The 16,050-nt window shown below is 39.5% G+C and overlaps 1 protein-coding gene across 1 annotated transcript in view; it reads right to left on the bottom strand.

Moving 5' to 3' along the window:
* Positions 1-5,251, bottom strand: part of LOC150075780 (cardioacceleratory peptide receptor-like) — a 54,821-nt gene extending 49,570 nt beyond the window's left edge. Inside the window, exon 1 of the mRNA XM_090387460.1 lies at positions 4,881-5,251. Within this exon, the coding sequence (XP_090243586.1) occupies positions 4,881-5,093 (213 nt within the window). The 5' untranslated portion in view covers positions 5,094-5,251. The remainder of the gene's footprint in view (positions 1-4,880) is intronic.
* Between the last annotated feature and the right edge of the window lie 10,799 nt (positions 5,252-16,050).

The following is a 16,050-nucleotide window of genomic DNA, read 5'->3' as shown; positions in this document are numbered from 1 at the left end:
ACTTTCCTGCTCTGTCTCTTCCTCCCATTCTTTTTCCATCTATCCTTATGTTATATCTATCTTTCTTTCTTTCTTTCCCTCTTTGTATTTCACTTTTCCCCTTTATTCTCCATCTCTCTCTGTTTATTCATCTTGTTTCGTTTTCTTTGTTGTACAGTTTTCTGCTGTCTATTTCTTTCTTTCGTTCCTACTTTCCCTCTCTCAATCTATCATTTTTCCCTTCCTCGATATCTCTTCTCTTTCTATTCCTCTGTCATCGTCTTTCATTGTTTTTACATATCCATCTTTTTATCTTTTAATTTCGTTTCTTCTTTCTTTCTCTTTTATTCTTCTGTCTGTCTAAGTATCCTTCTTTCCCTTATATTCCTCTATCTGTCTACTTTTCCGTGTTTTGGTTTCACTCTTCCTCCTCCAGCTCTTCTCACTTTGCTCTCCTCCCACTTTATTTCTATCTTTTTCTTCATTATTTCAGCTGATGTAACTTTTCCTTCCATTCCTTATTTTTTCTGTCTTTTCCACTCATTCCTTCACTCCCTCGTTCCACTTCTTTTCATTCCCTCTATTTCTGCCTCTCTGTTCTGCTCTTTCATTCTGACCCTCTTTCTTTTTATGCCATTACATCACTTTCTTCAGTTTTTTCCTTATTATTGATCTTCTATTTACTCTCTGTTTTCCTTTCCTTTCCATCTCTCTCTCTCTCTACAAAAATTATTTTTCCTCTATTTCCTCCCTTCATTCATTCTATTCTTTTGTTTCTATGTTATTTCTTTCTCTGTTACTTCTCTCTCTGTTTATTGTTCTTGTTTTATTTTTTTACGTATTTCGCTGTCTTTTTCTTTAGTTCGTTCTTATTTTCTCTCTCTCAATCTATCTATTTTCGCTCAGCCGTTTTTCCTCTTTTCTTTCCCTCTATTACCGCTTCTATCATCTTCTTTCATTTGCGAATTCTTTCTATCTCTGGCTTTCTTTTACACTCTTTCCATCTGCCTATATTTAGGCAGATGGAAAGAGTGATTTTTTTGACTGCCTTTCTTCATCATACTTTGTATCTGTCTTTTCTTTCAACTATTTCTGTCTGTTATCTGTTTTCGTTTGTCCTTCTCCTCCGTTCTTTCTGCTTATCTTCCTTTCTCCCTTATCAATGGGATGCTCCATCGAGCCTTTTACTTCTTCCTTTCTTTCTCCCTCCCTCTGCCTGTCTTTATCGCTTTCTCTGCGTTATTTCCTCCACTGCCTTACCGTTTCTATCTATCTCTCTGTGTCTGTTGATCCACCCTGCTAACATAGTGCTATCGCAGTGATTATACCAACTGCGCTACCCACGAGGGCTAACAAGACTGCTAAATTCGACTACTGATGCCCCATGGCTTGAAAACAAAAATTACAAGTATTTTCACGCGAAACAAAAACACATTTTTGACCCAAATTTGATCATCCTTTCTTCAAAGTGTTGTTGAATTTAACTTTGCTGTCCATGGTCCAAAACACAGTCTAAATGTTTACAAATTTCTTCATTAAACCTATCAGATGAAATGGAGATAACAGGAGTCTATCATCCAGTCTTTTTTAAACCCGGTACAATGCGATACGTGGTCCCTCTTCCATGGCCCTTGTCCAGTGCTGTTTCACTTGCGCATGGATCCCTAAATTATTCGCAAAGTAACCGACTATTATTTTTTGATATTTTCTTCTATGGTGAAAGAAAACCTTTTCTTTAGGAGTTAAAAACAAACTTTATTTTCAAAAGTAATCTTAATGTTACAAAGAAACTTTCACCTTAATTAGCCTTTGACCTTAATGGTAGTTCTGGTGGATGAAAAATCCGAGTTTCAGGGAAGAAAAACCTTGCCATCGTCGCCTAAGACCGACTGAGTTCTCCATGGTGTAAAAAGAGTCCATAAAAGTTGAGTTGAAGAGTCCATGACGTTGTGCTTGGTCATGGTGAAACAGAATAGGGCCCTCCACATATTGCAGCCCGGTATCCCGGTTGTACTAGTGCCACCATGTTTCATCGAGTTTGCTTCAAGTAAAGTTCGAGTCCGTGACCACCAAATACGGAGGATGCGGACAGGTTAAGGAATGACCATCGTATATCCCCCCCCCGGAGCAATATGGCCTTAGTTTCTAATGCTCCTAAAAAGCAAATAACAAACAACAAACAAACAAACTTCAAGTAAAAATATGCACGCTTAGACTCCATTCCTAAGAGTTTTTTAACAGTCTTTTTCATCAACGTTAAATTCTATTCTTAATACTACATTAACCAGGAACACGTACAGACGTCAGCGAAATTCCCTACATTGCCAAAAGTATAAGGAATTTAAGAAAGATGCCAGAAACAGGTAAGAAAGATGCCAGATCCATCATAGGATGCATATTACCAATCTGTTCGTGCCACTGCAGCACAACTGAATTACCGTATATCAATGGTTGCCTACATTGTCACAAAATGGAGACATCCTGGTGTCTGAAGTTGAGGGAGGAAATGGAAAGACCGCTGAAATTGACGAAAAGAGACCACAGGGCACTCCAAAAAGCCATACATAGATTCCATCAGTCCTCATTGGATAATACTGTCAACCAGAGTTCAGTGGTGGCCGTAGGAAGTGATATATGACTCGTGGTTTGGACTTGAACCATTCGTCGCTGATGAATATCATGTGGTACATTGATCTTTTGGAAAATGTCGCTCTTCCTGCACAGCAGCAGCATGAAGAGGAGGTCTTTTCTGTTTCAACGTGATAATGCTCCATCCTGATCCTTCTAGAACTTCGCAAAAATGATCTGCTCCTTTGCTTATCTTTGATGACACTCTGATTTCTAGACAAGACCGCATATCTCTATTAGGGATTAGCCTGAGTTCTAATTTCTCTTCGTCTGCATATAAAAATGGGTTTTCTCTTTCACTCTCGATGTTACTTTTCTTCTAAACTGCTACTCACTCTGTACAAATCTCAAATCTACCCTACCATGGAATATTGTTCCCACATCTGGGGCATTGCACCTCTCCCAGTCTTCTGGACAGAATTCAAAAGGGAGCAGCTAGGGTAATTAGTAGAGTAAGTCTCTCCAATCTATCGCATCCTGCTTGCTCACTCTCTCTTTTCTTCTTCCTTATTTATTCCTTCAACCTCCGTTTTCTGGAAAAACTTCCCTCCAATTTCCTGAAATTACAATCTACGGAAGTTCAAGTCTAATGTCAACAAGTAACTTCTCTCTTCTCAACCTTCAACCCACGAACGGTGCTAAGTAGTATAGGTTCTAATCCTTTTGGGATTTTCATAAAAAATAAATAAAAATCTGATACTGCGCGGCCTGTAGCGACTTGATTTGAAGATATGGGCGCGAAAGGATTTATTGAGTTACCCAGATCTCAGCCTTTAACCGCACTGAATACTTTTAAGATGAACTGGAACGTCAGCAGTCATGGACAGAAGGATCCTGTGCGACGGATCACTTTTCGCCCCTTTGGAGAGGCTTAGGTTTGGGTCCCGTTATGAACTGAAGGAATCTTTAATGGTCTCCTTAATAGGAACTGAATTAACCGATCCCTTGAGGAGGTAGTTGGACTTCCTTTGAACTATTCCGCTGTTTTCTTAACCCGCAAATCAACCTGCGAACACACACTGGAACAGAAAATTATAGAATAGAAAAAAAAAACAGAAAGTCTTGCTAATGAATGCTAATTTATCCTTTAATTAATTTTGTTACTTCATTTTAAAAATAAGAAAGAATTCCTAATACAGTCCTCTGCGGATCCGTCTTCTTCATCAGTACTTCCTAACTCGTGTTCTTTATTAAGCTTTCAGGTCTGATTTGAAGAACTTCTTCTGTGCCTCAGGCTGTTTCTACCCCTTGCCCCTGCCCCTGCCCGTGTACAAAAGGAGCTTCACAATCGCATAAACGGGCATCTGGCTGGCGACAGGCAACGATCGCCTCTTTCTAGAACAATGTCTCGTCTCGTCTGCAGCGAGCTCTTTATCCCATTTTTCACACATTTAGAAACGAATCTATCTTTGAAAAACTTTTTTTTCTTTGACTCCTCTTTCAGACCTTTAAGAGACAGCTGATACAGAGGCAATTCGATATCCTAAGGGAGTTTGTTTGGGAATATGTAACTGATAAGATGGCATATTTTCCACGATATCCTTCCTGTATGTTTTGGAAGACTTGAATAATCCTTTTGTTCGCAGACAACCTTGAATCAAAAAGAAAAATTGAGCTAAGAATCTAATGGACCGACTATGAACAACATAGCTGTCTTTTTCCATTACCAAACGGTAACGATGGTAACCCGATGGATGTTATCTTAAATTTCAATAAACTTGTCACGTATATTAGACAAATAAAAGATACCATCCCGGTTTTGAAACCTCCGGTTTCCATGATGAAAGAGAAGAAAGACACTATCTACGCTTAGGGCCTCCAAATTTAGGGGCCCGATCTAAATTTATTCATTGCATTGCATAATTTCACATTACAAAGGAAAATTTTTAAATATTCTAATAGTTAAGTGCTTCTCTATTGCGATGTATTTATCGTGAAGATATTTCTCTTTTGAAATACTTTTCCTTAGATAATTACTTTTCTTTTACTTATAGTTCATGTAAACAGGATTAATTGTTTTATATATTTGCCTGGGAACGAGTTCCCTAAAGCTATTCTCGCCGAGGACCCCTGAAAGTGGTTATTCGGTATCGAAAATTCATACATGTACACGCACCAGGGTAATACATATATGTCATACAGGGAAGAATGTTTGCCAGGGGCAACTGATGTAGATCATTTCTGGTTTGGTATTTGAGGACATTTTGGTCACTGGTGGGACTAAAGGTTCCCCCAAGACAGAAAATCGAAACTATCGTATAAAAAGTGCTTACCTGATAGAAATAATAATATGGTATCTCATCTTCAGTGTTATTTCTCACTGAATACTCTGTACTTGGAGGAGTCGTGTTGAGATAAGAAGGTGAAAACTCGACTGTACTTAGGGACACATTTTCACAACCGGTCAGGGAACAGCCTGATTTTGGAGAGGGTAAAGTCTTGTGAAAGTGACGGGTCAGTTCCAAGCGAGCATAACTCCGTATCATGACTGAAATTTAAAATATATACCACTCAGATGCCAAATGTCCAGTCATCCATCTCTCAATTCTTTCATTGGAGAACTTCTCCATCCTTGATGAACTTCTCCATCCTTACAGCGGGATAAACTTTCCACATGTGTCTCAACGGACAACTGAACCCTTCATCCGATGCTGTGTCGCTTTAAATTTCGGAGAGTGCGTCCTCGGAACATTTAAGAGGAACGGCGCAAGGGTAGGGACATCTCGTGCATATACCGCACCTTGCTTTTCAGTAACGCTATTGCTCCGCTAGTTGCATCGCGTCACTCTTGTTGATTTCTGTGATGTCAGACGCGAGCGTTATGCGCGAACTTGTCGGAGGTTAAAGTTGCGTGCTGCAATCCACGCGAGAGTTCGCTTCGGAATTTTCGTGCACTCGCCACACAACTGGAGAACCCACACCGGATTTTTCTGCGGTAATTGCGTTACTTCTTCGAAGGATTTTTTTTCGTGGGATGATAGAGGAGAAAAATGCAATTCTAAATTGAGAATAAGAAGTTTGAATTAAGCTGGATTCGCAATAAAAACTGTTAACTGCACAAAAAGAACTTCTTCAACTTTATAACAACAAAACTTTTCAAGAGAGAAACGTAAAATAAATGATAATCTTATTTTTATTTAAAATATTCCTTTTGAAAAAATAAGAAAAGGCGACTCTATTAATGCAAGTTTTCGCTATAAAGAAAAAAAATCCTAAAGATGGAAATTGCGTTCAGTCATCCACTGACAAACATAAGCTAGTTATTTGGAACTTTGTTTCTAAAACTAAAAAGAATTCTATCTTGCGCGTAAAGAAAAAGAAAACATCTTACTTTTGACCAAAGTTTGTATTGTAAACTGATAACTTCTTAGCGGTTTAGAAGTTTCTGTTTGTGTGAGGTTGGTTTTCTTCTACGAGGACAGACCGAAAAATAATGACTCTTAATTACTAACCTCAACTCTTCGAATTTGTTCGCTGAAATTTGAAGTTATTTTGCATCCTCCATATAGTTCAGATTTGGCACCAATCGACTTTTTTGGTTACAAAGTTTGGAGAATATTTCCTGAGAGGCAGATATGACTTCAATGAAGAAGATAGAGCAGCCTTAAAGAGATTTATGAAAATCAAAAACCACTGTTTTTTTTGATTTTCATAAATGACATCGATGAAGGGATAGAGGGCGTGATGTCTAAATTTTCACTGTTATAAATAATTCTAGAACTAGGGGCCATAATTTTAAGTTAAGGGGGGTGAGATGTTTAGACTGGATTTCAGGAAGTTTTAGTTTAGCCAGGGAGTTATAAATTACTGGAATAAGTTACCTACATGGGTGGCAGAGGCTGACAGTTTGGGGAAATTCAAAGGTCAGCTGGATAATTACCTATGAGAGGAGGGAAATGCATAGGTTGTCCATTTCCTTTTTCTCTTATTATTATTTATTTATTATTATCGAAATAATAAATTCGATAATAATTCGAAAACATTATCCCTTAATGTTTTCGAGAAGAGTTTATGAAAACCTCATAAACTTTTTTTAAGGTGAAGGGACAGGAGCACAGGGCATGTGAGTTGATCTGTAGTCGTGAAATTTGGCATACAGGCCAAGAAGAATTCGAATTTTTCATCTCTAGTAATTCCTGAACTTCCAGAACAATATATAAAGCTCTGAAGGGAACTGGGGGACTTTGCATTACTCAGATTTTAATTAAATTTCGGACAGCCACTTGTGGATGAACGGAGGAAGATAGCGCAGGCAATAGACTATGTAGATTTTGGAGCGTGCCTGATAATGATGTGAAGGAAATAGATCAGGCGTTTAAGATAGAGACGGAGATAAACAGGATGAGAGAGAGAGAGAGAGAGAGAGAGAGAGAGAGAGAGAGAGAGAGAGAGAGAGAGAGAGAGAGAGAGAGAGAGAGAGAGAGACAGAAGAGAAAAGAAAAAAACAAATAGATTAAAAGATAGCAAGACTGAGACAGACAAAAGAAGAGATAAAGAGATAGACAGAGATGGAGGGAGTGAGAGAAGATGGAAAACGTCGATGGAGTAAGAGAAAGAGATCTTAAGAGAGTGTGAGAGGATGGAGAGCGAGACAGAATGGAGATGAGATGAAGAGGGTAAGAGAGGATAGAGAAGAATGAGAATGAGGAAAAAGAGAGAGGGGGGATCGAAAAATATGCAGAAACAGAAAGAGTGGGACACAGAAAGAAGCAGATGTGGAGAGGGGAAATAAAGAAAAGATAGAATAAGAATGGGATAGAGAAAGGTGCAGATGGAGAAAGAATGGCATAAAAAGATGCGGATGTGGAGAGGGGATCAATAGAGATGCAGATGAAGAAAGAATGTGATAGAGAAAGATGCATTTGGGGAAAGAGTGGGATAGAAAAGATGCAGATGGAAGAGAGGATTAGGAATGATGCAGATGGAGAAAGAGTGGGATATAGAAAGATGCGGATGTAGAGTAAGAGTGATAAATGGAGATGCAGAAGAGGAGATAGAGAAAGATGAAGATGGAGGGAAAATGACGAATGGATAGGGTAAGTGAAACTTGAGACATAGAGAGAGAGAGAAAGCGGTTGCGATAGAGAGTAGGAAGAAATAATGATAAACAGAAATACAGAAGAAGATATAAAAGTATGAATATGAAAAGAAATAGGATGGATTTATTTGCTGATATTCGAGAAAACAAAATCGCGCACAATAATTAAGCAAAGAAGAAAGAAAAGGAATTGAAAGATAAAGACACGAAGAAAACAGTTAAAGTGGATACAAGAAATAAGTGAATTGATAGCGAAAGTTTTAAAGAAGCAGTTTGGGAGTTGTTCGACACACAGATACATATGTAGAATCAGGAAGTTAAACAGCAAATGAACCTTCCCCCATCCCTCCTCCTTCTTTCTTTAGCGAAGCAAATAAACAAGGTTTTAATGCGCACGCACAAAGACGTATGGTATCGCATCCTCTTCTAAGAACCCCTTTCTGGTGACAGCAGGCAGCTAATTATCCTTGCAAAGAACAGGCTAATTGAAGATGGATGTTGTTTTCCCAGATGCTGCGCTGTGTAACAAGATTCAATTTGTCCACTGCCATCGTCTCCCGCGCTATAATAAAATGTGTTTTGTGACCATCTGCACCCTCGAGAAGTTCATTTTAATTCTCTCTTTCGCCACCCCATCGATCGAGACGGAGATGAAGTGCCGGTGGGTCAAAGGGCGAAAAAATTAGGATCGATGATAATTAATTCCTCTCGGATTAACAGCGTGTGCCCTTCTCCTATTTGCCCTTTCGCGGGCACAGATGAAGAATGGCGCTGCTGTGAATACCAATAAGGGAAAGAACGTGTTAATTATTTTTGTTTAATGCATTGGGAAACAGAAGAGACAACAGGCGGCGCTGTGATATAAGGCATTTTACAGACAGCCATCCTATTGTCGACAAATTGTCTTTAATGTGGACGGCTACATTAGAGAAACGAAGAAGAAGAAGCCAGACTCTTTGTGCCAACAAATATTTCTTCCAGATAAGAAAGTAGAGCTCCTCTTTCATTTCGCCGGATCTTTTCTATGCCGAGAAAACCCCCCGAGGATATTTATTGTGGGATTATAGTTCTTTGCCAATAGTACGGTTCACCTTTGCACTCGGTGGACCAAGAATAGAAGGATTACAGTTATCCAGGTGACGTGAAATCAATTTGACAAGGACAGAAAATAATCATTTAACGAGTTGAATTGGTGATGGAAGCTGGGACAGGGACATGTCCAAAATGTGATGAGTTTTGGAAGAGGAAAGTTCTCCGGTCGGATTATTGTTATTGTTTGGAGAATGTACTACATTCAATTGATAAAGTAAGCAACAGAATGAACCAAAAATACCATGCCCTTTCTCAGGGGAAAGGTACGTGGCTAGCGTGATATTCCACTTGTTATTTATTGCCATCTATATTCGTTTCCTTTTGAACACATACAGGGGTGGACAAAATAAGGGAAACACCCGATATGAAGTTTTTTAATGGGTATATGATGCTGTATGACAAACGGTGCCACGTTTTAAGATGATAATTCTTCAATACACACAGCCAGGTGTGTCCAATTTTGGTCTGAGGAGCATGAAACTGAGGCTAAGCATCTCCCATGGCTTGCATAATCACCAGACTTAAATGTCATTGAGGCACTGTGGGCATATTTGGAGGGGTGAGTGTGAAGCAGCTTTTTTCTTCTACATTCGTCTCTCAAGGAGCTTAAAACGTCCCTGCAGGAAGAATGGTCCAATATTCCTCTTAAAACAGCTCGAGATTTATTTGAATCTATTCCACGTAGAATGCAAACTGTTTTAAACGTAAAGGGGTGGCCCAATACCATATTAATGAGTGCCTGTGACTCTTATCCTAGGTGTTTCCATTATCCTGTCCATCTCATGTTGTTGACAATCATAATTAGCGAAAGCTAGAAGTTGGAGGACGGTCAAGATTACAAGGGTCACTGCACTTACTAATTAGAGCTCATTTAGATAATTTAGCGTCAAAGTGTTGGGTAAATTTCTCTTTCATAGGAAAGGATATTCAGAAAACAAAGATTTTAGATTAACTTCTTTTGAATAATAAACTTTATGAATTCTAATCAGCCTCCAAAAAGGTCCCACATTGACGTGGGACCTTTTCAGAGGCTGCTTAGAATTTTCACACGGTACTGCATGGTTTATAAGATATTACTATAAAATGGAAATTTTTGACAAATTAAAAAAAAAAGAAAGCGTTTGCCGTACGGAAAAATCTTCGTTCAGAAAACGAAGTTTCTGCCACCAAAATGGTAGAACTCTTCTCCATCTTGAGATACTTCAAATTCATTGAGGTTTAAAATTAAAAAGAAAACATCGGATGCAATTAAAATCTAATCAGAGATGAAGGATTCTCTCTGGAATTGAATCCGTTCGCAAGTATATAGTAGAAATCCAGTCACAAGAGCAGTTCGAATACCGTGAGAGATCGTTTTACAAATGCATGTAGGTCAACATCCCACCATGCGCCCTCAGTGGTCTCCATGGAAACATCCGATTTAATTGCATTACTCGCGACACTATTGATAAAGTTAAACCGCTTCCTTTAAGCACGTGTTTCATGTAATTTCAGGACTTCGAAACTTGAGCATGTGTTCATTTAATGAGATTCTCCCAGGACCTCTTTTAAACTAGTTCAAAAACAGAATCAAAAATTTAATTAAAAATACTCGAACTCGCTCTTTGAAACAGTTACTTTTGTTATTCTCTTACACGGTGGAAGGGAATACTATCTTACCATGTTCTGGCCCTCCTTAAAGCACTTACCATCCTTGTTTATCTATTTCCCTTCTTATCGCTCGCTAACGGATCTGTATCTTTTATTGTTAAAAAATGGAGTTCTTATTGAAAATCCTTCTCATCATAGGCTTCTGTAGTCCACTCACTCAAGAACGGCTCAAAAAAGTTTCCACGAACTCACGCCCATCCCTTCTCTTAAACGATAGTTTGGACATAAAGTGAAATATCTGCATAACTCTGAGATGGTGCGCCAAATCACCCGTGTCCTGTTTTATCTTTTATCTTTTATGAAAAGAGATTTCTCTGTCGTCAAGGAGAATCTCTCTTGCATAATTCAAACACGTGTCCACATACATTTGCATCTTATCTCGTGCAGCTGAAGAGTGTCTGCCGGAGAAATGAATAATAGATGGGAATCTCGCATCTTCTGATCCAACGTCATCGATTGCGTCATCCGCACTATCTGCGCTGTGCTCTCTGGAAGTTTCTTTCTTAATGAGATACTGATGAAAACATTTAATAAAGACGCGTTTGTGAATGTGCCGGAGGTCCCACCACCGTAAGAGTATCGTTCGAATTATCGATGACATCCCTCGCCTCCAATCGCGTCAAGAAGCCAGCTTGTTAACCCAGTTCTCCTCCGAGCTGTTTATCTTTGCAATTCCTTACGACTGCGTTCTCGCCTTTTGGGTCATCCCCTGCTTGAAGTCGCGAAGATGAATGGCATATTTCCGTTTCATTTTCTGCTGCAATCGCAGAAGTAATGGCACGAAATTCCCCCATAAGGAAATAATTGCCAAGAAAGTTGAGAACCTTTTCCATCTTGATGACGTCATCCGAACCCGGCAATCGATCTCCGATGCGGAATTCATCAGGCCCTTCTAATAGCTACTCCCCTGAAAGGTAAACACGAACAGTCGCGTTTTCTTACGCTCGTTTCTTCAACTGCCAAGCAAGAACTAGCTGTTTGTATTCGTGATTGTCACGCCTCCGAAAACAAGCTCTCCCCACAGAGAGCACATCGCATCTTCATTCCGATGAAGAGAAATGAGACTGTCAAAATCCACGCGTTGTTTCCTGTGGAGCGTGCAGTTCGGTTAGTTCCCTCGTTGTACTTCCAGCGAAAAAAAAAGGAGAAAACCATGCATTGTGTATTTGAAGTTACGCAAAAGAAATTTTTCTTTATTTTCGAGTGAAGTTGGAGAAGGAAGTAATCTCGAAAATGGAAAAATTAATTTCACGCTTAATGAGTGATAATCTGAAAAGTTTATTTTTGTCATATGATCTTTTAGAAGATTTTCTTCCTATTGGATGGATGGGTGGTAATGGCGGAATCGGCACCTTTGAGGATGGAGTAGTATGGTCAGACAAAGCCACGTTTAAATGAAATGGACATCGCAAAACTGCGTTTACTGGACCAGTGAAAATTCTCATCTCATTTTGGAGAAGAAAGATGTTCACCTGCTAGGGATATCCCAGGGACTGTCTGGATGGGAATCACCTCTCATGAGATTATCGGACCTTAGAGATTCAATAGCACTCTTACTGGGAAGAGTTATCTTAAAATGTTAAGGCATTTTAAGCATCCAGTATTAGCATGAGTATTGAACAGACATTTAAAATTGAAAATACGCAAAAGTCTCATTAGACCAGTTGTGACACACAGTTGTGAAGCTTAGACTTGAACGAGCAAAGATGAGCAGTTGTTGAGAATGTTGAAGTGTAGAATTTTACGAAACTTTTTTGCGCTGGACAAGATATTGATGGAGCCTGCAGGATCAGAATGAACCATGAACTTGACCATCTTATTCAGAATGCGGGCATCATCAGATTTGTGAAGAGCCAGAGCTTGTCTAGTTGGGACATGTTATGAGAATGGATGACAGCAGAACAACTAACAGTATAATGAAATGGAAACCTAGTGGTATGAGGAGGAGAGGAAGACAGTGGAAAAGATCATGAGAGTAAGAAGTTAAAGAAGTTTGACTTCTGGGAGCTTACTGGTGGTACATCGTTGAGAAGGCTAAGCCCCATCATGGGTTATAACGCCAGAAGAAGAAGAAGAAGAAAGACTTATCAGAATGAAAATGTGGAGTTGTTCCATCCTGTCGAAAAACCACCATCTTATCTGAAAACGTACTCCATAGAATGTTTTCATATAAGGCGGCGTTTTTCCAACAGGATGGCACAACTCCACATTTTCATGCTGCTGGCCGTGACTACCTGGACAGGGAATTCATTCCGTGAATAATGGAAGGGGAGTGCTTTTTGAATGCCCTCCAAGGTCTCCGGACCCCAGTCCCTTAGATATTTTGCATGAAAATATCTGAAAGATAAGGTGTACGCTCAAAAAACAAATATGGTCGAGCAGAAATAGGAATATAACAACAGAGAGATAATTAAAGAAATGGTCCTCAGCTGAACAGGCAAGTACTCAGACTTAAATTCCTATGTTAGTGTATGTTTATGTCTCTCTGGTATGGAAAGTTTTTATCTAAACAGTTAGCATATGAAGACAGGATAAAGTTATGAGCTCACTTCAACTTCCTTTTGAGGGAAACAACAAAATATTTCAGCAATTTATGGATAGTTAAACCATTTTAAAAGATGGCAGTTTAAAAGATGCCCAGCTCGAGAACTCGAGCTGGAGGAGTCATTAATACATCGATTTTCCTCTTGATCTAAGCGTGTTACAACGGCTTTTGGTACACTTCGTACATGACGTGGAGAAAAGTGTCTATCCTGGCTGGAAAAAGATACGTTGGAACCAGAACTTACTTCTTTAGCATTAGCAAGGGCACATGATTCAAGAAAGCAAGCTTATATAGAAAAATCAGCAAAACAAAAAACACCCCCTTCTCATTTCACCCATCCACCCGCTCCAAATGTTTGTCTAGTTCTGCCTTGAATCTATTTAAGCTATCAACTTCTACAACCACAGATGGAAGTTTGTTCTAGCAATCGACCACCCACTAGCTAAAGGAAAACTTAGCACATCCATCCTACAACTGTCTTTCCTCAGAATTTGAACTTATGCCCTCACAGGTGATTAATCTGAGCAAGAGGAAGAATCCCATCAGCATTGAGCATGCTCAAACCATTCAAGGCTTTGTACACCTCTATCAGATCACCTCGCTGGTGCCTAGTCTCCAGACACTGTAATTCGCAAAATTTAAGCCTTTCTTCGTAAGAGCACCCCTTTGTTCCATTCACTAATCTTGTTGCCCTTCTCTCTACTCGTTCCAGCATCTCTACATCCTTCTTGAAATGAGGCCTCCAGACCTGTATACAGTACTCAAGATGTGGCCTGACCACTGCCTTATACAAGGGGATAATCACCTCCTTATCCCTGCTGGAAAAATTCCTGTATATCATTGACAATACTCCATGAGCTACTCTTGCAGACCGTCTGCACTGCTCAGAAAACTTCATATCTGCCTGCACAATTACCTCCAGGTCCTTTTCATTCTCTACCACTGTCAGTGTAGTACCACAGAGTTGATACGTTGCACTGGGTTTGCTGTTTCCCATATGTAGTACTTTACATTTGTCAATGTTAAACTTCATTTGCCACCTCTCAGCCCATCTGCTCAACCTTTCCAGATCCTGTTGCAGCAGCATAGTGTCAGTAGTGCCCTTGACAACCCTGCCTACCTTTGTATCGTCTGCAAACTTGAACATTAAGCCTGATATACCATCATCAATATCATTAATGAATACAGAAAACAACAATGGACCTAACACTGAACCCTAGGGTACTCCACTAATACCATTAGTCCACGATGAGCAGTGTCCATTGATTACCACTTTCTGTCTTCTGCCACTCAACCATCCCTTTATCCACAGCAGCAATTTGCCTCCAATGCCACACCGCTCCAATTTGTGCAGCAGTTTTCAATGTGCAACAATATCAAAAGCCTTTCTAAGATCCAAATATATGATATCAAAGTTATTCCCTGCATCCAGTTCTTTTGTGACTGCATCATAGTATCCAATCAAATTGGGCAGGCAAGACTTTCACTTAACAAAACCATGTTGTGTCCGAGCTATAACTGAAGTCTTGTCTAGATGATCCTGCAGTGCTTCTTTAACCAGTGCCTCCAGGATCATCAACAGTTGAACCATCGATATCCAATGGATCAATCTGATTCATCCCCTTCCTTCTAGAGTTTACATAAGTAAAGAACTCTTTGCTGTTTTTCTTTGCATCCTTTGCCAAAGATTACTCATAATCTGCCTTTGCTTGCCTAACCTTCTTTGTGACTTGGTTACAGACTAGCTTATATCTATCATAGGCTTCTGTGTCATGTGTTAATTTGTAAGTATCCCATGCATTTCTCTTCTCTGTCATATGCCTCATTAGTTCATCTGACATCCATTTTGGCCTAAACCTTGAACAATATTTCTTAGTTGGTATGTAAAGCCTAGTAGCTTCCAAGATAAGTTCTTTGAATGCTTCCCATTTTGAATTTGCTGTTGGTAACATCATCAGTTGGTCCCACTGTATAGAATTTAAATACTGTCTCAGTCCATCGTAGTCGCCTTTACGGAAGCAATAACCCTTCCCTTTACCCCTAATGGTAGTTACCTCTTTGAGTAAATCCCACTTCAGCTCACTGTGATCACTGCCACCTAGTGGTTCCTTTATCTGCAGATTCTTAATGCATGAATAATCACTGCTGATAATCAGATGAAGAGTATTACTCCATCTAGTTGCCTCTCGAATATGCTGCTGCAGAAAACAATCGTCCAATAAATCCACAAAAGCCTTGCTAGTGTGTGAGTGACCAACCCACAAATTCCAGTCGATATCTGGGAAATTAAAATCCTCCATTATAAGACTCTGATTTACTGGCCCACCCTATTTCTCTGCACAATTGCTCATTGTACTCATCAGATTCAATTGGCCTATAATACACACCTACTCTCATTTTTTTCTTTCGCAGTGGTTATGTCACACCAAACAGACTCAATATTACATTGTCCACCAACATCAATTGGATGCAGTTCCTTAGATTTTATGTGTTTCTTAACTAACAGCATAACCCCTCCTCTCTTCCTGTTCTGTCTATCCTTTCTGTAGACGTTGTACTCCCCAAATTCCAGTTTTGCACTGCTTATGTCTGTGTGACACCAGGTCTCTGATGTCCCAACAATATCTGCGTTTGATGTCTTGACTAGCACTTCAAGCTCATCGAATTTATTAACTATACTCCTAGCATTGATGTACATGCAAGTATACATGCACCTGTTTCTAGTCTTAATTACCTAACACACATCATGTATTTACTTGTTCCACTATGACTCCCAGCAGTCCTGGAAATCCCCATTGCCTTGCTTTCCAGGCTGCTGCTCAACTGCATTTCAATAGATGTAGTGCAAGAATCATTTTCACCTGTGCCAGCGGCTACTGTTAATCTATTAGTCCGTGTCTCCCCTCCAAGCTAGCAGTTTCCCGACCCACCTACTTCTTAACTTCCGTACCCTCTTTGGGAAAAACAATCATGTGACAGAACTTTCTGAAAGCACCTATAAAAGTTATTTTCTGCAGCGTATTTTACAATTAAGACGCTAACATTGTCTCAGAAGAATCTGTTCTTTGTTAACTCACTAAATAATTCATTTCTGCGAACGTAAAATCACACGGCAGAG

This window comes from Mastigoproctus giganteus, chromosome 13 (genome assembly GCF_048544385.1).
Source record: "Mastigoproctus giganteus isolate SK-2022 chromosome 13, ASM4854438v1, whole genome shotgun sequence".
Lineage (NCBI taxonomy): Eukaryota > Metazoa > Arthropoda > Arachnida > Uropygi > Thelyphonidae > Mastigoproctus > Mastigoproctus giganteus.
Note: the sequence above shows the minus strand (reverse complement) of the source record. Positions and strands in the feature narration are given on the sequence as shown.